This window comes from Chionomys nivalis, chromosome 15, assembly GCF_950005125.1.
Source record: "Chionomys nivalis chromosome 15, mChiNiv1.1, whole genome shotgun sequence".
In the NCBI taxonomy this organism is placed as follows: Eukaryota; Metazoa; Chordata; class Mammalia; order Rodentia; family Cricetidae; genus Chionomys; species Chionomys nivalis.
In genome coordinates this window covers 20829857-20855847 of record NC_080100.1, presented here as the reverse complement: position 1 = coordinate 20855847, position 25991 = coordinate 20829857, and the positions used below count along the sequence as shown (strand labels likewise).

The following is a 25991-nucleotide window of genomic DNA, read 5'->3' as shown; positions in this document are numbered from 1 at the left end:
GAAGGGGTCACAGAAGGGACATCATGGAGGAATGCAGAGGAGCTGACTGAGTTTAGTCCTCCACACAAGAGGATGAACTAGACAAAGAGAATCAAGAATTCTAGGGGAAGAGAATGTGAAATGCCCTATGGTGGGGTGCGGGGCACAATAAGCAGGAGGTCAAGGTTGTTGGGATGAAGAGGATGTGGAGTTGGGAGATGCATAGGCAGGATGAACAGACCATGTTAAGTCTTTGAGTCTACTTAAGAATTCTGCTTTGTCCTGAGAAGGAAGAGGCGCACAGACCTTGACCAGACATGCATTGTGAAACATTCCCTATGAAAATGCTAAGCAATACGATGGCTAGCTTCCCCAAGTCAAGCATTTCTTTGTGTATTTATGTACGTGTGTGCTTATGGGTGCCTGTGCACATATGTGCATGTGTGTGCTGGCATGCAGAAGCAAGAGGTGGACATCGGATGTCTTTCTCAGTTGCTCTCCTCCCTCAGTTTTGGAGACAAGGTCTTTTACGGAAGAAACTAAAGCTCACCTTTCCTCTTTTTGGCTTGACAAGCTTGGCAGAGACTGAGATCTTCCTGCCTTGTCCTCACTTCCACCCATCTCTCTTTTCCCAGTGCACATGGGTGCTGAGGGTCCAAACTCTGTCCTCATGCTGGCATGTCATGGACTGAGCCATCTCTCCCGTGTGCTTATTTGCTTGTTTTCTGCTGATGTTTTGTTTGGAAGCAGGATCTCACATACTCAGGTGAGTCTCAGACTTCCTACGTAGCCAAGGATGGCCATGAACTTCTGATCCTCCTGCTTCTATCTTCCCAGGGCTGAGATTTCAGGGGTAGTCCATTGTGCTCAGTTTATGTGGTGAAGGGTTTCATGCACGCTAATTTAGGCAAGTGCTCTACCAATTCAGTTACATCCCAGTTTCAGTTAAGTCTTTTTTTTTAACCTTTCTTTTTTTATTATTTTATTTGTTTTTCCTCCAGTTAAGTCTTGTTTTCTGTTATTGGCCCAGTGGGTTGTTTGCTGCCATGCTGCCTGGCTGGGCATTCTGGGACATACTCCTCTAGCTTGGAGCCATAAGCCCTTTGGTTGTAGGTGAATATTTGTCATGGAGTATTTACTTACTAGAAGGTTGATTTTAGAAAGAACATCTGGACTTATTTGGTGTGTGTGTGTGTGTGTGTGTGTGTGTGTGTGTGTGTAATGCGTATGTTGGTGCATGTGTCATGGACATATGTAGAGGTCAGAGAACAACCTTGTGGAGTCAGTTTTCTCCTTCTGTTCAGCAGGTCAGATGAGCTTCCATGCTTGCATAGCAAGCACCGTAACCCTGCTGAGCCATTTCTCAGGAGGTCCCAGTACTTTTTTAAAAAAAAGGTTAGATGCTCCCATTTAAGACCCACCACAGCCCTATGAAGAATATTTTGAATTATTTATTTAGTGTATGTCTGTGTACATGTGTGGGCAATTGTGTGGAGGTCAAAGGACAATTTGTGCCTATCTGAGGTCATCAGGCAAGCACCTTTACCGGCCAAACAACATCACTGACCCATAGGAAGAGGATACTATCATTATTCCTATCTTAAGAGGTTCCAAAGTGTTAAATGACATTTAATCAGGACATTCCGCTGCTAGCTGCCCCCCAAATAAGACCCAGGTCTTTTTTTATACCAGTCCTTTCAAAATATATTTCCTAAACAAGCTCAAGGTGAGAGAAGCTAACGTACTTCCTATGGGCTATGCCTCTGTTGTGCCAGTCACCACTGCCACACCCCTAAAGACAGTCACCAGAGAAAGTCATCTCCTACTTTCCAGTTCAGAGCTCTCTCTCCCTAAAAAGTGTCAACACACTCTATCCTCTCTCTCAAGACCTGCCGAGCAGCAAAACAGAAAACCAGCCTCAACAGAATCTCACCAATTATCACCTGACTTTTCTCCTCCAGTTTTATGCAAATAGCTTAAGAGTAGTGAGGTTTATGAAAGCAGCTGCAGTCTGTCTGGAGGCTTAATTGTTCTGGAAAGTTCAAGGCAAGCCACTTTTTAAAAGCAGTTCTAATACCCCTACAAGTAGGAGATATTTTTTTCCCCTAGCAACACAATTGGGAAACATCAGTGTTCTCAAAAACAAAGGCACTGATTTTTCCCAAATGCGCTACATTTTCTCTTTTGAAATGAGTGAGAGGACAAATCAGACAGGTTCTCAGAAGCTGTACTTTTGTAGGAGATGTGGGGGTTGGCACAAATAAGAATGGAGGCATTGTTTCTGCCTTTGAAAGAAAGGTAGACTGAAGCCCTGCAGTTCATGGGTGAGTTCTGATTCACTCTGAGAAGGGATAACAGCAGGGGCTGGTGGATGGGCATCCAGAAGGCCAGGAGGAGGTAAGGTGGCGGGCGCTCTTCTTCTGCCTTGTGGAGACAAAGAAAAGGCAAGACACAGAAGACAGTTCAGGACTGAGCACCGTAAGATGGCACCTACTCCTAATCCCAGCACTCCAGTGACTGATGCAAAATTACTGGAAAATGGAGGCCAGCAGATACAGTACAATGAGTACCAGGTCATTGGACCAGCCAGCAAGACCCTGCCTCAAGAATAAATAATAAATAGAACTGTAAGAAGGAAAAAGAGAGACAGATGTAGCTCAGGTCACAGTGCCTGCCTGTACTTTGCAGGATGCCCTAAGCTCTGTCTCCAAGAGTAGAGGAGGAAAGAGGGGAGAGAGGCGATGATAGAAACTGGTCGGTGAAAATAGAAAACCGTAAAGCAGAGGCAAGGAGAACATGGGTGCATGCAATAAAGTACTGCTTATAAAGTATTGATCTCTACCCAGAGGCACTCTTTTGGCACCACGGGTAGGAGTGAGTGGGTGGATGGGTGAATATTTTCTTTGGGAGACAATTATCTCCCTCTGTAGTGTAGAGCAGCATAGAATTCTCAGAGATCCTCCTGTCTCAGCCTCCTGAATGCTGGGATTACAGGTATGTGCCAACACACCCAGCAGATCTGACACACTCGCAAGACCTTTGAAGTGATCCTTCCCTCCCTCACTTCTAGGCAGAATGACCTCCTTGATGCTCTTGAATTTTCCTCCACTGTCCTTCCTCCAGATATCCACCCGGGGGGGTTGTCTCCATCCCAGTGGTCGTCCTAACAAGGGCTCCCCTCATCTCCATTGCCTTGGTTTCCTAAAGCTCCAATCACCACCCACGACATTTTCTATTCTTTGGATCTAGTCTCTCATAAGCCTTCCCAGAATAAAAATTTCACGTGAACGGTGATTTTGTTTTGCTCGCTAGCATCACTGCAACGCCCAACATCTTGTGGGGGATGCCGATAGGACCCTGAAAAAACTGAAGGAGTATGTGAGGTGGGGCGGAGGGCTTGGCAAGATGTGTGACTCCTGTGGCAGGCAGGGTTCTGGGCAGGTGCTTCGAGCAGCACTTCTCTGCTTTTTTTTCTCTCCTCTTCCCCGCCCCTTCCCCTTTCTAAAGGTAGACTAGCCACAGGAATTAGCTCAGCTAAAAAATCTAATGGAAATCAAACGCGAGAGAAGGGTTGAGGCATAGGGAACAAACGCAGACGCAAAACTAAAGGAAACGGGTGGAAAAGTAAGGCGGCGAAAAGGCCAACAGACGTCACTCTATCTGGTCACGCTCCTCGACTCCCCCGCGGCGGGGCGAGGCTCCCCTTCCTCCGCCCTGTAGCCGCCCCGCAGCGGCTGCGGGTCACCACCACTTGGGAGAAGATCGGGTCCGTGGTCCCGCGAGGGAGCCCCACACCCACACCCCAGAAACCCGCTCCTCCGGGGCCCTGCGCCAGTTCGCTGGGGTTGGGGGGTAGAGGGATGGGGGTGAGTTGGCGCGGGCCATGAGGACTACATTTCCCAGGATGCAGCGCACCAGCGCGCTTGCGCAGTGCGGCCGGAGGCGGCGGTCTGTTCTCCGCTGAGGAGGAGTGGGGCAGAGGGAGGCAGCGGGTGAGAGTTCAGAGTTCAGCAGCAGCAGCCCGAGCCCATGATTCCCATATGCCCTGTAGTTTCTTTCACCTATGGTGAGTCTAATGTGGCCCGTGGGGGCCTCTGCCCTGCCCTTCCCCGGCCCCGGGCGGCGGGTAGGCGCGGGGGTTGGGGCCAGCTCCGGGGAGGAGGCGGCGGCCGCCACCCGGGCGTGCGAGTGAGTGAGGGAGTGCGGGGAGGGAGGTGGACGGCGGTGCGGCCGCGGCCTGGCCGGCCAGGGCGGCTTCTCACGGCCCTCTCTCTCTCCCCTGCCCTCCCTCGTCATCCCGACCCCTTCACGGCTGCCCTCCCGCCATGGGACCCGACTCTCCGTGCCCGCCGCAGTGCCCAGCCGGCTGGGGGAAGATGCCAAAATGGCGACCGGCAACTACTTTGGATTCACCCACAGCGGGGCGGCGGCGGCGGCGGCTGCGGCCCAGTATAGGTAACGGCTCCCCGCCCTCTCCCTCGCCTCTCCCTCCGCGCCCCGCGGTCCCTACCCCGCCGGCACTCGAGCCCCGCGGGCCGCAGCCGCCCCCGCCCCCGCCGCACCGCCCCGAGCTCCCAGCCCGCGGCAGGCGCGGCCGGGCCCCGCACCCTCCCCGCTCCCACCCACTCCCTGTCCCTTTCCCCCCCCTCTCCCGCCGGACCCGGCGGACGTCGGGGAGCGGCCCCCAGAGGGGCGAGGGTGGGGGAGGAGTGACGACCGAGGGTTGGGGACGTGGAGAGCCGCTGGGGCCTCGGACGGCCCCGGAGGTAAAATGGCCTCCCGCGGCCTTGGAGCGGAGCCCAGCTGCCCGCCGCTGGCCCCTCGGCTTCCACCGCCTCCGCCCTGCCAGCCCCCACCCCTTATCCTCCTCTGGCTCGGGGAACGGAGAGAGAGCGAAGGGGCCTCGCACAGAGTCTCGGGCGCAGCGGCCTCTGCCGCGACGCCCCCGGAGCCCAGATAACGTGTCTTTGTGGGCACCTTTACTAGGTCCCGAGTCCCCGACCCTCTTCCCCCACCAGTCCCTCAGAGTGACATGCCCGTTTGCCAGCGTCACTGCATCCATCCCCATGCCCTGTGGTGTTCTTGCTCGGAGAGGATGGTAATATTCCAACCACCTGTGAATTGTTTAGCTGCGAGACTGGGAAAGGTGGGCGAAGTTTCTAGCACATAGTCTTTTTTTCGCCATTGAGTACGGTGCTAGGTGGAGCAGCGAGTCTCTTTTCGGGTCTTTTGCTCCCCCCGGTCGGGGGAAAAGAAAATGCGATGACTTTGTACTGAGTCATTGTAATGCACGGAATGAAGCCTCTGCCTTCAGATAGCTGTCACTGCTAAAGTAGCTGCAATTTTTTGTACATCTTTATCGCAGAAACAAAGACAAAACGATGCATTTATTGTACTTTGCATGGATCGAAGTAAGACAGTCTCTTGGTTCAAGCCATAAGCGCCCAGCTCTTGAGTATTGTCTTTTTGCATGTATTACATTGCGTATCTTAGATATTAGATTCATCCTGGTTAAACTCAGGTAGTTCTTCATCTCATATGCCTTAGGCGAATTGTGTATTTAAAAGGGGCACATTGGAAAAACAAAATTTGAATAACAATATCTTCTTGATTTGGGGGACTTGTATTAGGGTACTGGTTAATATTTGGAGGCTGAAAGTTCTAAAGGAGAAAAAAGTTACCTGATTTTATGGAATCTTAAGATACAATTTACTGCAAGAGGTGCTATTTTGTATATTTCCCAAAAAGAAGACTCTCTGCCAATCCATAGACATAATGCACCCATTGAATTTTTTTTAATCTGAAGAGGTGTTAAAATTTGTAAGTGTATTATATTGCTGACATTGGTATTTTTCTGATTGTTGAAAGCCTTAATATTTTGTGGCATTTTACAAGTCTTTTTCTTGAAGCCTGTGTTGAGAAAAAGGACTGAAATTATATTGTCAGAGCAAAATCTTGGTACATTTCAGACATTAACATGTCATTTGTTTTATAAGTTCAAGCAAAGTTTCAAAAAAATCTTTTTTGGCCAGGCGATGATGGCGCACACCTTTAATCCTAGCACTTGGGAGGCAGGGAAAGGCGGATCATTGTGAGTTCAAGGCCAGCATGGTCTACAAGAGCTAATTCCAGGACAGGTTCCAAAACTAGAGAGAAACCCTGTCTCGAAAAACCAATAAAAAAAAAATCTTTTTTGAAGGAAGAGGACATAGTGAAGAAAATTTATTTTTTTGGGAAATGAGAAAGCTAATGGCATCTGTGGCTGTAAACCTACTACTAGCGAGCAAGTACCGTGTATACTAGAAGATGCTGTGTTTGACCATTAAAATGTTTTGTGCATTTTGTACAGTATTTTTCTCTTAGTATCCACTGAATGACGTATTTGCATTATTAATTGTTGACATTGAAAATTGATGAATTGGTTGCAGTTTTTAGGGTTTTTTTTAAGTGCAGGATTATAGATGTAAAAAAGATTTGAATCCAATCAATATTGTGTGAATATTTAATCCCAGCTTGAACAAAATGATATTCCAGTTTGTTCAATTGTTTTGATAATGTATGTCTGAAGAGAAAAGACTCTCTTGATGTTAACTACATATATCACCAAACTAATTGTTAAGACTCATTGTCCTTTTACATAGGCAAATGTGAAAGTTACTGGTATTTTAAAATACAAGAATTCATATTCAATAATCTTAATGTTTTGAGGAAGATGGGTAAATACAATTAATACCAGCAATGTTAATTCTGGCTAGTTAATTCCTAAAGTTATAATGGAACTTTAGGAAGTGAAAGAGTTTAGTTTTAGTTTGCATGATATGTTTCTTAATTTGAAAGATCTCAAAACTCTGGGGACTCTTTAAAGTCTTTTACATGTGAATGAACTGTTTGATTGCATTGAGTATAGGTAATTCAGAGTGAACGTCTGAAATGGCAGTTCTGGTCTTAGCTTTCTTAGTCACGGCTATATATAAATCTATTTGACTAAATTTACCTTAGATTTATCCTTCATGCTGGAAATGAAACCTGTGTCTTTCATGCTCCTTGGCAGTTTGCTCTACCAGGAAACTACATCCCCAGCCTTAGCTTTGATATTTGTGAATGATATACTAAAGAGTTAGTTTGGTGTGTTATAAAGAGATTATGTGAGTTCCAAATAGCTTTTAGATTGTTTTCATTTATGATAATTCATATTATACACTTCTTTTTCTTTTTTTCCAAGGCAGGGTTTCTCTGTAGCTTTGGAGCCTGTCCTGGAACTAGCTCTTGTAGACCAGGCTGGCCTCTAACTCACAGAGATCCGCCTGCCTCTGCCTCATGAGTGCTGGGATTAAAGGCGTGTGCTACCACTGCCCGGCTCATGTTAAACATTTCTGTGTTGAGCATTTATTCAGTCTTTGTGCTACAAAGTCTCAGTTTCTTTTTTTTTTCCTGTTGTGTGTATTTTTTAAGGACAGGTAACCCTAACAATGACATGTCTTTTGAAGATTTACTTCCTGTTAGAAAAAAAATTTTGAATTTGTGTGTGTTTATGTATTTCTGATAAGATGTTTAATTTATGGGCGGAGGCACAAGACAAGGCGAGTTCTCCCGTGGAAAATAACTAAGATGGCTTCATGACAGAAAGTGAGCTTGGTTGGAGAATTCTTGTGTTGAGAAGGTACACTGTTAGACACACTAAACTTAAAAGGGGGCTGGAGAGAAGGCTCGGTAGAAGAGCAGCATCTGTTCTTCCAGAGGACCCAGGTTCAATTCCTAGTACTCACATGACAGCTCAAAACTCTTAACTACAGTTCAGGGAGATCTGACATCATCACACAAGCATACATGCAGGCAAAACATCAATGCACATAAAATAAATTAAAAAAAAAAAAAAGCCGGGGTGTGGTGGAACATACCGTTAATCCCTGTACTTGGAGGGAAGAGGCAGTAGATCTCTGTGTTCAAGACCAGCCCGTTCTATATAATGAGTTCCAGAATAGCTAGGGCTACACAGAGAAAAACCCGTCTTGAAAAATGAACAAGCAAGCCGGGCGGTGGTGGCGCACGCCTTTAATCCCAGCACTCAGGAGGCAGAGGCAGGCAGATCTCTGGGAGTTCGAGGCCAGCCTGGACTACAAGAGCTAGTTCCAGGATGGGCACCAAAGCTACAGAGAAACCCTGTCTCGAAAAACCAAAAAAAAAAATTAAAAAATGAACAAGCAAACAAACAAAAACTTAAAAATTTTTGAAAAACCTTAGGGAGGATTACTGTTTGAGGAAACACTCAAACACCACACTCTTAAACATATATAGCATAAATCTATATGTGCGTGCACACACACACACACACACACACACACACACCGTGTAGACCACGTTGGCCTCAAGTTCAACCTGGAACTCTAGGTTTTGCTTCCATTTTCCAAGTGTTGGGATTATAGGCATTGCTGCTAATGCAAGATGATTCTCCTATTTTTATTTTTTTGAGGCAGGGTCTCACATATCTCAAACTAATCTTGAGCTTAACTGTGTAGAGAAACATAACCTTAAATTTTTGATCCTCCTGCCTTAACCAGCAGTATGCTTCTATTAGTCTCACCCACCTTATCCCGCTAGCCTCTTTTTCATTTGCTTTTTATTTATTATTGAATATTGCCTGTGTGGGTGTATGTGCATGCCCAGTTAAGTGTGTGTCCAGCACACCTGTGGAGATTTCAACTTTTAGTAGTTAATTCTCTTCCTCCATCATGTATTTTGGGCACCAGACTTGGGTTATCAGACTTGTGGATCAAGTGCTTTAACCTGATGAGCTGTCTTGCTAACTCAGATAATTCTTAATGGGGGGAGGGTCCTAATGTTTTCATAACAGAAATCTTTCTTTCACCCTTTTTTCTTTCTTTTTTTTTTTGTTCTTGTTGTTGTTGGTTCGTTTTGCTTTTTGAGACAGGGTAGCCCTGGCTGTCTTGGAACTCAATTTGTAGGCTAGGTTGGCCTCAAATTCACAGTGATCTGCCTGCCTCTGCCTCCTGAGTGCTGGGATTGATTAAAGGCATGCACCACCACTCCAGCAGTACTTGAGTTTTTAAAGGGGTTACAACATATACAAATGTGTAATTAAATTATTATAGAGTAATTTCTGTTCTCCAATGAACAGAAAAATAACCTTTTCTTTTAGTATTTTAAGCAGCCATTTTCTTGTCACTTATTCTTTTTTTTTTTTTTTTTTTTTTTTGATTTTCGAGACAGGGTTTCTCCGTAGCTTTTGGTTTCTGTCCTGGAACTAGCTCTTGTAGACCAGGCTGGCCTCGAACTCACAGAGATCCGCCTGCCTCTGCCTCCCGAGTGCTGGGATTAAAGGCGTGCGCCACCACCGCCCGGCTATTGTCACTTATTCTTGAGAAAAACCTTGAACATTTCTTGTTATTTCGTATTTAGTCTGTTCTCTGGGTAACTTAAATCTTTAGCTGGTACTTAAATTAGTTATATTTCTCAAGATGTAGCTTTAGGTATCATTGATATCTGAATGTTAACTCTACCTTCAATAAAGTTTACTATTTAAAGTAATCATTTGGCAACATTTTTACCATTTTTATCAGTAATAATTGACTCCAGGCAATGTAAAGGTTGTGTAACTGCAAAGTAATCATTCCCCTTCTTAGCCTCTTACAGACCTCCTGCTTCAGTCTCCCAACTGCTAACATTCTATGCTTGCTTGGTGAGCATTTTAAGAATCTGCTAGTCAAAAGAAGGCATCTCATATAACTGTTTTGAGGTTTCTTTTGCATATGTGTTTCTAAATGATAACTTCTTATTACTACAATAATTTGGGCAGGCAAAAACGATCACCTTGAATGGGTTGATTTGCCAGTTTAGGTTTTTTATATTTCTTTTATACTTTGTATTTGTATAGAGTTAATAGTACTGTCTTAAAAGTAATACTGGTAGGATATACAGACTAATTACTAATGTGAGAAGGGAGAGAGAGAGAAGACTGAGTAGGTGAAAATGTTTTGAAACCACTCATAAAGATGGAAATTTACTGGTTGTTAATTTTTTTTCAGCTTCCATGTATTCTCCCGTTGCCAAATCAGAGACTCTAGGGTGCATATATTAAATGTATAAAATCTGAAATAATGAATCCCCCCCCCCCAAAAAAAAAGATAGTTGCTGTTAGACTTCTGGTATTTCCTGTATATTTTACTAATAGCGGAGGAGTAGGTTGAAAGGACTGAAGAATAGCTTGGTAAGTTTTGTTTGTTTGTTTGCTTGGTTGGTTTTTCGAGACAGGGTTTCTCTATAGCTTTGATGCCTCTCCTGGAACTAGCTCTTGTAGACTAGACTGTCCTTGAACTCACAGAGATCTGCCCACCTCTGCCTCTTGAGTGCTGGGATTAACGTTGGCCACTACTGCCTGGCACTTGGTAAGTTTTTTGTTTTTTGTTTTTGCATGGCATGTTCAAGGCCTAGAATTTAATCACTAGTACTACTATAAAGAGGGTTGGTAGATTGTAGAATGAGGCAAAATAACCCTGTATAGAATGTTGAAGTGATAGGTAGATTTGACTTTATGGTGGTACATGGTCTCAGAAAGATTTGAATTGGAAACTAGTTAGCCTTAAATTTGAACCTCAGCTCCATTTCTTTAGTCTGTTAGCCAAGTCACTAACTTCTCTGAGATTTTATTTTTTAGCCACCTTTTCTCAAGGTGAAGATTAAATACAACATTTCCTAGCATAGAGCATGGTTCTTAGAAAGTTGCCTACCAATGCTATAGGAGCGCATACATTTTTAAAGAACTCACAATTTATGTTTGTCATATGCTAACTATAAAATAGATGTTGGTATCAATGGTAGATCTCAGTTCAGTAGGGAAGGAAGAAAAACATACACAGAAATGAAACCCAGTAAGAGTCCATTGAATTTTCTGTAGCTAAATCATACAAAAGTTGACTTTCAAAAAAAAATTGAGTTTCATGAGTTGGATATGGTGGTGGTGTATACTTGTGATCCCAGAATTTTAGCTATTCTGAGTAAATTCAAAGCAAACCTATTCTACAAAGGGAGATCCTGTCTCAATAATCAAAACAAATTAGCATTCCTAATGTAGCAATGTTGAATTAAGTTACTAAATTTCAAATAACTCTTGTTTACTTAAGTCAATGTTCCACAACTAAGTCCCTTGCATTACCCATGTTTATATAGAGCCCAAAACTGACTAGACGTAAAAGCAATGAAATCTACAAGACATATTAAGGGAAAAGAGCAAAAGTATAGTCCTAAAAAGAGATTATATTAATGAAGTTTTAAAATATCCAAGCCATTAAATTAACTCTAATATACTTATTATAATTCCAGACTTGAAATTTTTGAAATCTCAAGTTTTTTATGGTAATCTTTTTGTGTGTTTGGTTTTTGCTTTTGTTTTTCAAGACAGGATTTTTTTGTTTTGTTTTGTTTTGTAGCTTTGGAGCCTTTCCTGGAGCTTGCTCTGTAGACCAGGCTAATTTAACAGAGATTCACCTGTCTCTGCCTCCTGAGTATGCTACCATGCGCCCGATTGATAAAGGAATCTTAATGATTGTAGTGAAACAAGGATTATCCTTAAAGTGATAGAACATCTTTTTTTTTTTTTGGTTTTTCGAGACAGGGTTTCTCTGTGGGTTTGGAGCCTGTCCTGGAACTAGCTCTTGTAGACCAGGCTGGTCTCGAACTCACAGAGATCCGCCTGCCTCTGCCTCCCGAGTGCTGGGATTAAAGGCGTGCGCCACCACCGCCCGGCTTGATAGAACATCTTGTAAGAAATAATTAGTATTTAGAAAAATAAAAGGATGGATAGATTATTAGATTAAGACTTTATAGAGCCGGGCGGGGTGGCGCACGCCTTTAATCCCAGCACTTGGGAGGCAGAGGCAGGCGAATCTCTGTGAGTTCGAGGCCAGCCTGGTCTACAAGAGCTAGTTCCAGGACAGGAACCAAAAGCTACGGAGAAAAACCCTGTCTCGAAAATTTAAAAAAAAAAAAAAAAAAGACTTTATAGAGATAGTGCTGTGCTTATCAATAGTTGAGCTAGAATGTAGAGAGTATAGAATGCTTAAAGGTATGGGTTTATTTTTTTCCATAGTCAGCTACATTATTACTTAGAATTGCAAAAACTGGTAGTGTTAGAATGACCTAGATAATCTACTTAGTAAAAGTTGAAGGGTCAACACAGTCCTTATCCATTGTGGCACCACTCTGTTAGGGCACAGGACTAAGGTTATTTTTCAAAGGTAGCATCATTTAATGTTTGATAAAGCCCAGTGAAGTGTAGATCTTAATACATAAAAATCAAGGTAATAAAATAAACATGTGCTTGTTTGTTTGTTTGTTTTAATATCTGTGTGTTAAAAGAAATTTGAAGGCTATAATTCACCAGACTCTGGTGGTGCATTCCTTTAATCCCTGTACTCGGGAGGCAGAGGCAGGCAGATCTCTGTGACTTCAAGGCCAGCATGGTCTACAAGAGCTAGTTCCAGGACAACCAGGGCTGTAATTCATGTGATACTGGTACTTGATTTTTAGAGCTTGTGCTCTCAAAGAATTTATACTTGTGGGGCTCACTATGGTAACAGTCATTGACTTTTTTTAGTGTGTGTGTATGTGTACTGTCATTAACGTGTGAGTGGAGTGAGTGTGTGTGTGTATAGCAGCACCAAATCTGGATTCTTTTGAAGAGTGAGCATCAGGTGCTCTTAATGGATGAGCAATCTCTCCACTTGACTTTTCATGAAATAGCAAAATAGGAAATTGGAGGATCTGACTAAAAGTATTACTGTATTTGGAAACAGTTACATTCTGTGGTCCTGGTGACCTGGCACTCATTAAGTAGTCCAGCTACCTTCCAACTTGAGATAAGCTTGCTGCCTCAACCTTCAAAATGCTTACTGGTGTAAGACAACATTCCTAACTTTAAAAAACGTTCAGACACCAGAGTTCAGCTCTCAGGACCTATATTAGCTGGCTCACAACTACCTGTAAGTCCAACTCCAAGGAATCCAACACTCTATTCTGGCTTCCTAGGTATCCATCCATACATAACTGGTGTGTGTGCACGCGCACACACACACACAAGTAAGTAAATAAAACAGGGCTGGAGAGATGACTCAGCAGTTAGATGTACTTACAGAGGACCTGAGATAAATTCCTAGCAACCACATAGTAGTGGTTTAGAACTATGCCAAACTCCAGTTTCAGGGATCCAACATTCTTTTCTGACCTTCTCAGGCACCAGGCATGAATGTGGTGCAAAGACATAGATGCAGACAAAAATACCCATTCTCTTAAAATCTTTAAATTTAAGTCTTAAAAAATATTTTAAAATACTTTTTGGTTGAGCAGTGATGGTGCATGTCTTTAATCCTAGCATTCAGGAGGCAGAGGTAGGCATATCCCAGAGTCTGATCTACATAGCGAGTTTTAGGGCAGTCAAATCTACACAGAGCCTTGTCTCAAACAAACAAACCTTTTAAAAACCATTGAAACATGATATATGTAAAAGAGAAAATTTACATATGATAGTTTGGTAACGTGTAAAAATAGGCAAACTTGTGTAGCCCTCACTTAAACAGAATACTACTAGTATTCCAGGAGCAGTGTAAATCTGGTTATTATCCTCATGTTTGGTGATCCGCTGCTAAAGCAGAATATGTATAAAACCAGAGGAGAAGTGGTGCCTGGCATGTAAACATGTCTTGAATGAATAAATAACAAAAAAAGATGTTACAAACTTGAAACATTTGATAGACCCAGAGGAAGAAATAGACTGAACTCTCCTTTCACCTGTAGGACCTGGGAATTGAACTTGGGTGGTCAGACTCCAGTAACAAGGGCCTGCATCCACTGACCCACCTCTCTGCCTGATAGAGGCTTTTTATCATCTCTGAATGGTTTTGCTTTGTTTTTTGAGACAGTATCTTGATAATGTAACTTCCCAAACCAGCTTGGAACTCAGTGACCAATGCTGGCCCTGAATTTGTGGCTTTTCCTGTCTTAGTCCTAAAGCCTCCTTTAGCCACTTGAGTACTGAGGATTGCAGAGTGCATAGCCATACCCATCTTCATCTGATTTTCTTTAATTTTTTATTTTAATCTTGTGGCTTTTTGAGACAAGGTCTCTATGTAGTCCTGGCTATCCTGAAGCTCAATGCATAGACCTTGCTGGCCTCTCACGGGGATCTTTCTGTTTCTGCCCCTTAGTACTGGGATTAAAAATGTATGTCACCATGCCCAGCCGTCTAATTTTTTTTAAAATGTCTTTTAAAAAGTTACATATAATTATTGTTTGTGCACGTGTGAATGTCGACAGTCTTAATGGGAGTCAATTCTTCTCTTCCACCAGGGTTAGAACTCAGGCTTGCAGGCTTGGTGGAGGTACCTCTATGCACTGTGTTGTCTTGCCTGACCCTATTCAATTATTTTTGATCCATCTCTTTTATTCTTTGATCTTAGATTTGATATTCCTTTATTTCTTTAAATGTAGTTATTATTCAACCAACTGTTCATCATATCTTATTTCTTTATGGTAATTTTGATCTTTATAATTTGTTTTTGAGGTTTTCTGTTTGCATTTGCAGCATCTCTGCAAAGGGAAATAGTTTGTAGCCCGTAAAATAAAGTCAATGCAAGATTCTGTTAAGATAGCTTACTGGTTGTTTAGATCTTGGTCATAAATAATTTCCAAGGGGTTGTCTTATAAAGGTTTTTGTTTTCTTTACCCAGAGTTAGGACTAAGACAGGAAAAGTTTTTTTTTTACAGTTCTCCTTTCAAAGAGAGTGGTGAGGCACACCAGTGCTTTGAGGAAGAGACCAGATCTCTGGGAGTTCAAGGCTGTCCCAGTCTACATAATGATCAGTTCCAGACCCGTAATAAGACCCTGTCCCCCCCCCCCCCCAAAAAAAAAGAGCTTTCTAATTAGTTCATGTCTCTGCAGTACAGAAAGTGTTATTTGTACAGCATTTGCCACAAACACATAGACATGAACAACAATAACCCTGGAGATTTGGAGCCCTGGTGAGGCTAGAAGTTAACAGTCTTTGGTTTCTAACTGTTCGTGAACTGCCATACTCCATTCTCTGAGAACTAGCATGGTAGAAAGTGTGGTAGGCTTGTGTGACCACTTGTAGGCAGCTGGCAGAGGGTGTTAAATGCTGCTCATTGATAGGTAGATGTTTCTGTTTAGTTTGGGGTTTGGTTTTGGTTGTTTTTTTTTTGTTTTTTGTTTGTTTCAAAATTCTCTGGAAGGAAACAGTACATTGATTTGTATTTTGTATGCAGGTCTTTACCTCCTTGAAGAATGATAGTTTGAAGATCTGCCTGCTACCTTGAGTAGTATGGTTTCAGACTCCGGAGTACAGCAGATAGAATCAGAATAGCCTAGTATGCTTACAGCTTGTAGCACTGAAATTTCCTTTCATTTCTCTACAGCATGTTTACTTATTTGACAAAAATAACACTTTGTAAAGTATTTTGTCTCCATGTTTAGATACCTTTTTTGGTTTTTTGAGACAGGATTTCTCTGTAGCTTTGGGGCCTGTAGTGGAAGGAGCTCTGTAGACCAGGCTGTCCTGGAATCTATAGAGATCCTCCTGCCTCTGCCTCCTGAGTGCTGCTATTAAAGGCGTGCACCACCATTGCCCATCCTAGATATCTTATGTGTTGGTACAATTTCTAGTTATTTTCCATATATTTTTATGGCTGACTACTAAACCCTCATTTGTTTTTGCTACTTTGAAAATTGTAACAAAGTGTTTTGTTCCTGTGTTTTTTCTCTTTTAAAGGTTATTTGACTTTGGGGGTTCCCTTAAGATTCATGTGAATTTTTTTAAAATGGATTTCTCAATTTCTACAAAAAGTCTTTGGAATTTTGATAAGTATCACACTGAATAATCTATGAATCCCTTTGAGTAGTACTTAGACCTTAATTTGTTCCAACTTGAATATGTGAGTTATTTAAGTTGTTTCATGCAGTATTTTTTACCTTCCCCAACTCCTCTCAGATCTCCCACCGACATCATCTCCCCACTTCTCTCTTCTCTTAATCAAATAATAAAATAACAAATCGGGCAGTGATGGCACATGCCTTTAATCCCGAGTGACTCTCTATGAGCTCAAGGCCTACCTGGTCTACAGAGTGACCAGGCAGTGGTGGTGCACGCCTTTAATCCCAGCACTCGGGAAACAGAGACAGGCGGATCCCTGTGAATTTGAGGCCAGCCTGGTCTGGTCTACAGAGCAAGTTCCAGGACAGCCAGGACTGCACACAGAGAAGCTCTGTCTATGAATGAATGAATGAATGAATGAATGAATGAATGATCTTGAAGCATTGTGCTTTTCCTCTTTCCATATATTCTCAACCCTCTTGTACTACGGTTTTTACTGGTGTTGTGTTCTCTGGTTTGTCTTCTGTAAGTTAGGTCGATTCTAGAACTTTTAAAACAACAAAAACTTGCCTTATTCTAACTGTAAGAAGTTACTATGGAACCAGATACCAGGCTATGATTCTAAATCCTACTAGGAGCTATTTGCATTTACTATTTTTTTCTAGAACTCTCTAGTTAGATATTGGACTTCTTTTTCTTCCATATTTTTATTTTTATGTATATTTCTTAGGCTCATCTCTTGTACACTTAGTCCTGTACACTCAATGAAAAATCTACCTACTCTAAAGTTACGGTGAATTTTTTTTTCGATTGTACTTTCTGTCCAACTATAAGATCTTCTTATGGTTCGGGATCATACCTTTGTTGTTAATTGCCATGCCTGTCATTTGTTTTTTTATGACAGAGTTGGTTGGCCTCAAACTTACTATGTAGTCAAGGATGACTTTGAACTACTAATAGTCTTGCCTCTGCCTCTTAACTGGGATTATAGGCATGTGTCACCAGACCTAGTGATTATATCTTAGTATTTCTGTTTCTTGTCTTCATCTTTCTGTCAGAGGTTTTGTACTTTGCTTGATCTTACCCTGATTTCTGGCCTGCTGCATAGCTGTAGACCTGGGCTTTTTCCATGGTTTGCAGAATTTCTTATCTTTGTTTATTTGTTGTTTTGTCTGGGTACATATATAATAGTAAAACTTGACCTCAGATGTCTTAAAAAGTACTTATTCTCCATAGTTAAGCTGGGCACAGACTTCTACAGAATAACTATTTTCTCTTGAATTTTGAAGACATCACTCTCCTGTCTATGTCCCACTAGTATCTGATTTTCTTTTTTTTAATATCTAATTTTTTTTATTGTAACATTCTTTTCCTCTCTGGAAAATTGAAGAACTTCTTTTGTGTTGAAAAATTGAAAAATGTCTCCAAGTTGGTTCTTTGGATAGTCTGCTGGTTGAATTTGAAAATATGATTCCCTTTAATAGTAGAAATTTTCTTAATTTCATTTAATATTTTTTCTAGAATTCTTTCTAGTTAGATATTGAACTTTTTCTTCCATATTTTTATTTTTATGTATATTCTTTAGGCTCATCTCCTAACTAGTAGTATAAAGTTCTTGTTTTATGACACAAATTAGGGGTTTTGAAAATTGTGTGACTTTGATGTATTTATTTCCTGCAGTGACAGACTTAACTTGCTTTGCAGTTGAGAATATGCTTTCTTTAAATACCTGATAATTGCCTGTCACCCTTCAGTTTGTTTTTTGAAGAAAGCAGCAAGGCTGCCTGAAAAAAATCTTACTTACTTTGAGACAGGGCCTTACAATGTAGCACTGACTTGTCTGTTACTTTGTAGATGAGAATCACCTAAAATTCTCAGAGCAAAGAGGTCCTCCTGTCTCTGCCTCCCAAGTACTGGGATTTAACTCAGGTGCCACCATGACCACCCCAACGAACTATTTCAAGGCTTCTAGCTAAGTTTTTGATAGCAGGATTTACCTTCGAGGGTAAACCTAAGAATGTGGAGTAATTTTACAATGTAACCTTAATAATTCTCTAGATACTTTATTTTGCTTTTTTAATCTTTTGAGGCAGAGTCTGATCTTGCCGAGGCTAGTTTAGAAGCGTCTACCTCCCAAGTACTAGCTTTACAGGTCTACACCACCATGCCTGGTTTCTTTTCCATGTTTGACCTTGAAGGAAATAGTGTGTAGACCAGGCTAGACTGAAACATAGAGATCTGCTTGCTACTACCTCCTATGGGCTGATGTTAAAGGCATGATTCACTACACTATACACAGCTTACATTTTGTGATTTTCTATTTAATTTCTCTCCATTTAAAGCTGACTAGATTCTATTTATTATTCACAAATATTACTACTCAAAAGCGCTTGTCTTTACAGATTGAAGTCAGTGAAATTTTACATTGTATGCAGGGAGGTGACACCTTTTATTTTACTATTATAAAATAGACAAATCCCCTTGTTGTTCTGTGTTTCCTCCCCCCCCCCCCCCCCCCCGAGACAGGGTTTCTCCGTAGCTTTTGGTTCCTGTCCTGGAACTAGCTCTTTGTAGACCAGGCTGGCCTGGAACTCACAGAGATCCGCCTGCCTCTGCCTCCCGAATTCTGGGATTAAAGGTGTGCGCCACCACCGCCTGGCTAATCCCCTTGATTTTTAACTTGATATTTTGCACTTGGTATTGACTTAAACCATCCTTCCTGCAATCAGATCTCCAGTGCTAGAGGTCAAATGCAGGGCCTCTCTCAATACTAGGCTTCACCGTGGCCTTTAACCTGTATTTTGAAAGTAAATTTATTCTCCCCTATGTATTTGATTGGATTAGTATAAGCTAGTTTGGTCACTGTATCATAACATCTTACAGGGGAAGGCATGTTTGAAATCGAAAGAATTATCTGGATGGCTTCTAAGTAATAGTCTTTAATTTGAATGAAAATCAGTTTGGCTACTCTAGGAATTGGGACTACCTAATGTTTTTGGCAGAAGTTATGTTTCCCGGGCCTGGTGAATATAGCTCAGTTGATGAGAGTGCTTGCCCTGTGGGAAGTACTTCAGTTGGATTTCCCATCACATATGGACTAGGGGTGATGATGAAAACCTCTAATCCTTCACTCCAAAGACTGAAGCAGGAGAATGAGGACGTCAAGGTCATTCTCAGCTGCATGGTAAATGTAAAGTCAGTCTGGGATACAGGGCCTGTTTCAAAACAGCAACAGAAGTTCCAGTTCAGGTGATGATAGGGACCTGGCTGTATGAAACAGAACTGCATTAGGAAGCCCTGGAAATGAATGTGTATATATTTGAATATACCTGCCCTGGCATCATTTTTTTATAAGGTGCTTATGAATGATGACTTTGTAATTTGTTGTTCAGACCAAGACACTTTGGAAGAGTGACAGAAATAATATGAATAATTCCACTAAGACAGTGGGCATAAGCCAGAGCATATGGTCTTCCTCCCTTAGTTATGCATTTTGAAGGGTTAGGACCAGGCAGTTTCAGTCAAATTGTCTACCTGGTTGATTGTTTCCACTATGTCTCCACCTATTTTTTTTTTGTCCTGTAGAACATCTTTTGGGGCCAAGAAATGTGAGCCTCTACTGAAAAGGAATTAATGATGGGATTAATAGAAACAATTACAGTTGACTGTGTATGTGCAGGCTCTGCATCATGGATAAAGAATGAATAATTGTGCCTGTATTAATGAGCATTATAGGTTTTTCTCATCCATTATTTCCTAACTGGTTATTTACATGACATTTCAATTATACTAGTATAAATAATATGGACATGAGATTTACAGTTTAGGGTATGATATATTAAGATTATATGCAAATACTGTGCCAGTTTAGAAACATAACAAATTTTTGTTTGGGTAAGGATTCCTTTGGTGTGGGACTTTGTGTGTGCCAAGCAAGAAGCTCTACCACTGAGCTTACTGTGCCCTTTAAGCAAGGAATTGAGCGTCATTGGATTTTGTTACTTATTATTTATCTTATTTTAAAAATAAGTCTCCTACAGATGTCAAAGAGTAATTATATAAGAATCCAAGACTATATCTGAATTTTAACATAACCAAAGTCCTTAGAGTGTTGTCTGTATATGTGAAATCAAATCTTAACTAGTTAAATGTTTAACACAATTTCATAGGCCTAGTGTATTTTTATTTTAGTTTTTGGGACTACATCTCATGTAACCAAGGATGACCTTGAATATTTGATTCCTGCCTGCCAGTTCCCAAGTATTTGAATTACAGTTGTGTGTCTCCACACCAGTTTTATGGAATTCTGAATCTTGAGTCCTGGGTTTTCAGAATATTAGATAAATAAGCACTGTTCCAACTGAGCTACATTTCCATCACACACACACACATACACAATTTACTGTTTGTGGGGTTTTTTGTTGTTTTTTGTTTGTTTGTTTTTCGAGATAGTTTCTCTGTGTAACTGTCCTAGCTGTCCTGGAACTAGCTCTTGTAGACCAGGCTGACCTTGAACTCACAAAGATCCATCTGCCTCTGCCTCCTTAAAAAAAAGTGCTGGAATTAAAGGTGTGCGTCACCACTGCCTGCCTACTTAAAACTTTATGTGTGTTGGGTGGGGTGTGCAGCACATATGCTTTAGCATATGTGAACTTCAAAGCACAATTTATGATAATCTGTTCTCTAAAGAATGTCCATTTGTGGGCCCTGGAGAGGATAAAAGTACAGGTGACCTGGATTATATATTACCAGAACCATAAAGGTAGAAAGAATCTTCTCCACAGAATTTCTTGTGACCTTCATACCCGCACATCTCTCTTGCTTGCCCTCCTTCCCTCTCCCTCTCTTTCTCTCTCTCTCTCACACAATTTTTATTTTTTTAGAGAATGTCAAATTGAGGCTAGGAATATAGTTTATTAGTAGAACCTTTACTTAGCATGTGTGAAGCCCTAATTTTAATTCCCAGCACTGCAAATTAGTAAATAATAGATGAATAAAAATTTTAAGTGTTACATAATCCTTAATAAATGACATGTTATTTAGACAGGTTTCCCATTATAAAAATGTGAGCTTATCTTTCTTGTTCTTTAATTGTCATTTATGCAGAAAGTGTTGGGTAGTTTTATATTAAAATATGGAAGCTTCAGCCAAGTAGAAATTAATAGTTTCTTTGGACTCTAAGTTTTTTGTTTCTGTTTTTTGTTTTTTGTTTTCTTTTTCATATTGGACTGAAATCTGGCACCCTGTAACTTCCATCTGTTGGTTCTAGTTCTGTTCTCTGGAGCAGCATGGAGTAAGTGTCTTCTTTTAGAAGACAGCTATCACCTTTCCTAGAATCTTCCATTTTTATATGAAATAAAATCCTTATCTGTAAGTTTCATTATTGATTCCCTTTGGTCAAATTATAGTTGATCAGTATTTTCTATAATGCAGGTTAAATATGGTGGCCCAAAATATTAATTCTATACAACCTTCCTATGCTACTATGCACACCAGTATAGAATACACTGTACTTTATAACCCATAAGTCACATACTCGCAATTTATTAGTGCTATCAGCAGTACACACCCCCCCAACTATTCTTAACTGTTGGCTCTTACTAAGCCTTGTTGTCAGCCAAACATTTGAGCTATTGGGTGTCTCTGCTTTGGAGAAGGCATATGTTACCTTGGTAGGATGGCCTTAGCAAGCGAGCCTTTAATGAAAAGTAAACTATACTGTCTTATAATCACATCTGTATGACTTGAGTGTATGTAGCACAGATTCTCATTTTAAAAGTTAAAGTAACATTTCTATAAGAATTTTTAGGTGGAATTGATTTGATTACTATTTTTGGAAAATACTTTTGCCTTTTGAGGCTTAAATGGGAATGACTGTAGAGCATCTGCCTTAGGGCCTTTTACAACAACACATTAAATTTCTAAAAGAACTTATTTAATGAAATGCTTCTTGTAAGCTGGAATTTTTATCATATATTTATCATATATAAGTTGTATAATACAAGGTCTTTTCATTGAGATTTTAAATTGTGTAAAATAAACTATATATAAGGGGTTTTTTAAATTCCTAATTTGGTGCAAATTTTTTCCTCTGTTTTATATCTCTGTTTTCTTGCTTTGCCATGTGATTTGTGGTCTGATGCATAATTTATATGTAAATATATAAAGTATTTATAATTAAGGAATGGAAATTTATTTTAAAAACGCTAATAATAGTATTGAGTAGAACATACTGAGTTCAAATAAATACTTGCCCTTCAGTAGTCAGTAATTCTATTACTTGAAAAATATGCTTTTAGTTGGTAATTTTAAGATTATTCCTTGATTTTAAAAATTAAATCATAACTTCCCATGTTTTTTAAGTTGATAAGTGATTTTAAATGACTATCTGCTTGGTTTTAAAATTAAATTATTATATTTATTCTTCTACTTCACAATATAGCCAGCAGCCAGCTTCGGGTGTAGCCTATTCTCATCCAACTACAGTTGCTAGCTACACTGTCCATCAGGCTCCAGTAGCTGCTCACACAGTTACTGCTGCTTACGCACCAGCAGCCGCCACAGTTGCAGTTGCCAGGCCTGCTCCAGTAGCTGTTGCAGCTGCTGCAACAGCTGCTGCTTATGGAGGCTACCCCACTGCACACACAGCAACAGACTATGGTTACACCCAAAGGCAGCAGGAAGCACCACCACCACCACCCCCAGCTACTACACAAAACTACCAGGTAAGAAAACGACTAGCTTCAGTAGCTTTAACATACACTTTTAATGGGTTCAGGTATAATGGAAGGCTTAAGCCAGTGCTTGTAAATGTACTTCCAAGTGGTGGAGAGACGTGAATGATTTCCTAGGGTATGATCCAAGCATTAAGTATCTTTGCAGTGGATTTTATATTCTCCTTTGCTACTTTTACCTTACTACACATATATATGTTTGTTTAATTTTTTTAAAGTTTACACAAATTATTGTTTAAATGCTTTCATCTTACCCTAAATTTATGGAGAAAAGAAAGGGAAGTTTGAAACTCATGGTTGTAAGCCCCATTGAATAAATATTACATGTTTTCTTCTTGAAACTTAAAGTTGCTGTTCCTTTTGCTTACACTTTTATGCTGTATTACCTAGTCCCATGGAAATTCTATCTAATACTGTAGCATTCATCTTTAAAGGCAAAATTGCAGTGAGTTTTTTTGGGGGGGTAAAATGGGTTATTTAATTAAGTAATATTTAAATGTTTTGAAATTATTGAAGTCAAACACTACCTGAAGTACTTTTGAGGTTATTTTTAAAAGTTCAAAATTAGTTACTTGTATTGAAACTTAATTGTCTTATTTTTTACTATTTATTATCTTATGTTCATTGTTAGTGTTCTGTTTCCTTATAAACTAATCATTTATTGATTAGTTATATTGTATTGAAACATAGTCTAGGCCTATAACTAACTCTGTTTTATTTTCCTTTGTTGTATATTTACATAGTAAAGATTTTTTTCCTGCCACCTAAATCAAGGCTTTTGTTTTTGTTTTTCATTTCTTCTTTTAGGACTCATATTCATATGTAAGATCCACAGCCCCTGCTGTAGCTTATGATAGTAAGCAGTACTACCAACAGCCAACAGCAACTGCTGCTGCTGTAGCTGCCGCTGCCCAGCCTCAGCCTTCTGTGGCTGAAACCTACTATCAGACAGGTGAGCTTTATGTAAACAGCTTTATTATAAATGATAAAAGCAATAATTTGGGGCTAGCTTTATACCCGAAATAATTACATGAAAACTGTATTCTTTTAAACACTGTTTGGCCCATTAGTTTTAACCTCGTATTGGCTAGCTCTTACATATTGATCTAACCCATTTCTAATATTCTGTGTAGCACCATGAGCTGGCTTACCAGAAAAGATCTTAACCTGCATCTGTCTGGAGTGGGAGAATCATGGCAGCTGCCTGACTTGGCTTCTTTCTTCCAGCATTCTGTTCTGTCTACTCCACCTACCTAATTTTCTGTCCTATCAGGGCCAAGGCAGTTTCTTTATTTAACTAATAAAATCAACACAAAACAGAAGACTTCCCACATCATACAGCCTTGACCCTCTTTCAAAAAGTAAATAAGGCTGAGGTCTAAAGATTGAGTAATACCTTATATTTGAAGATGGATTAGAATCCTTGGTTTAAAAAAAAAGTCAAACTGACTTTATCATGGGTAGGAAGTGCCTTCTTTTCCCTCTTCATCCCTGTCCTTTAACACATCTATACATGAAATCGTTGACCACATTTCTTCAGTGTCTCTGGTGTTTTGATTTTGTAAATCTCTTAAAAGTTGGGAGAGTGATTGCCCTGAAAACTATTTTGAAAGTGGATACCTACGTGTTTATAATCCTAGCATATGGGAGGTGCGAGTTTGAGACCAGACTGAGCTTTCTAGTAGTTGTAAGGCCCTGTCTCAGAATGTGTATGTATGTTGATAAGTTGCAATGGCTGGCCTTTTTATGATCCCTTTTCTGTTTGTATATATAATAAACAAGCTTCATAGTTATTCCAAGGCTAGTCTTGTGCTTAAGAGTACGGGATTATCTAAGAGTCGGAAGATTTTTAAGTTACGACATTGACTTTTTAGTTACTTAGGAGTTAGTTTTTCTGTAAAATACTATCTTAATTTGTATTGTTTGAATCAGGTATAGGCAAGTTTAAAATTACCTTAACTGAATATCAAGTAAGTTTTTACTCCTGTGTATTTAGGCATTTCTCAAAAATGAAATCATTGAGTGACTAGTAATTAACGAGAAATATATTTGATAGGATTTTTCATATTTGAGTGTTGAAGACAGTTTAGTAAAACATGAATAGTAGTCATTTAAGGATAGCTTTTTTGAGCTATTTGAAGAATAAGTAACATTTGTGGTTTTGAGTTAAATTCACTGAGTAAATCAGTAAAATGCCATTGACTGTATACGAGTAAGTTTCAGGATTAAGCACTGAAATTTTTAATATGAATTGAAATACAAATTTAGCTTTCTTTGTTCTGTTTGTAAAATTAATCCTTTCAAGTAGACTGGTTTATCTATTCACATATCCACAAGTTATATAAAAACTTTTGATCTGTCATTTATAAATAGTATTGCTTTTCTGGTTGTAATTCTGATGAACTGTAATGCCAGAAATTAAGAAACATGTTTTATTCAAGTTAGTAGTAAGAATCATATCGTTTGCTCAGAGGAAATTACTAGGACTTCTGATAGCTATTGCTTTTAGTTTTTTAAGTATATTGTTACAATGACTGTAGTTACTCTTCTCTTTTTCTGGTGTCTTTCTTGCTTTAGCTCCTAAAGCAGGTTATAGTCAAGGTGCAACACAGTATACTCAAGCCCAGCAAGCTCGACAAGTGACAGCCATAAAACCAGCCACACCAAGTCCGGCTACCACTACTTTCTCCATATATCCTGTGTCCTCCACCGTACAACCAGTGGCAGCTGCGGCTACTGTGGTACCGTCCTATACTCAGAGTGCTACTTACAGTACTACAGCAGTTACTTATTCTGGTAAGACTGACAAGCTGTATTTAAATGGTAAACAAATTGCAAAGCCCTGGCTAGAAACTGTCCTGATTTTCTCTGGAATTATTTTACTTACAGTAGCAGGAATTGAGAAAAATCGATTCATGGTTGTTAAAATATTTGTACCTAATATGACAAAGGGTCCATATTATAAGCAGTGTTGTTGATGATGGTGGTAGTAGAAGCTCTTAGCAGAATATACTGCCCTTTGAGGGAATTTGAAAGCTAAACTTCTGACCTAGCCTTTCAGTTGGAAGAGAGAACATACAGTCCTCTGCAGGATTGTTTCCTGATAGTGAACTTGAAAACTCAAGGTTAACACTTGAAGACTACCATAGACAGATTATCTGTTATTGTTTCTTTTGGTTCTTGGTGAACTATTTCTTCATATTTATTGTCAGAAATAAATAGTCCCTGAAAATGTTGGCAACTTTTTTATAAGCATCCATGAGGTTGTAGCTATATGACACACCTGTCTTAGATAACAATGGCTTGATTTCTGACTGAGTAGTTAATTTTGCAGGGATGAAAACTGTATGTGTGATTTTTGTAGACTCCTGACTATGTA

At 40.2% G+C, this 25991-nt stretch overlaps 1 protein-coding gene across 3 annotated transcripts in view; it reads left to right on the top strand.

Annotated features, from left to right (window-relative positions):
• The first annotated feature begins 3869 nt into the window (after positions 1-3869).
• Zfr (zinc finger RNA binding protein) overlaps positions 3870-25991 on the top strand; it is a 66559-nt gene continuing 44437 nt past the window's right edge. The window contains exons 1-6 of one of the 3 annotated variants that reach the window (XM_057789525.1): positions 3870-4045; positions 4335-4434; positions 21148-21171; positions 22321-22603; positions 23420-23564; positions 25190-25408. In XM_057789525.1, coding sequence (XP_057645508.1) covers positions 4009-4045; positions 4335-4434; positions 21148-21171; positions 22321-22603; positions 23420-23564; positions 25190-25408 — 808 coding nt within the window. In that variant the 5' untranslated portion in view covers positions 3870-4008. The remainder of the gene's footprint in view (positions 4046-4334; positions 4435-21147; positions 21172-22320; positions 22604-23419; positions 23565-25189; positions 25409-25991) is intronic. The other 2 variants (XM_057789527.1, XM_057789526.1) reach the window with 2 other exon arrangements.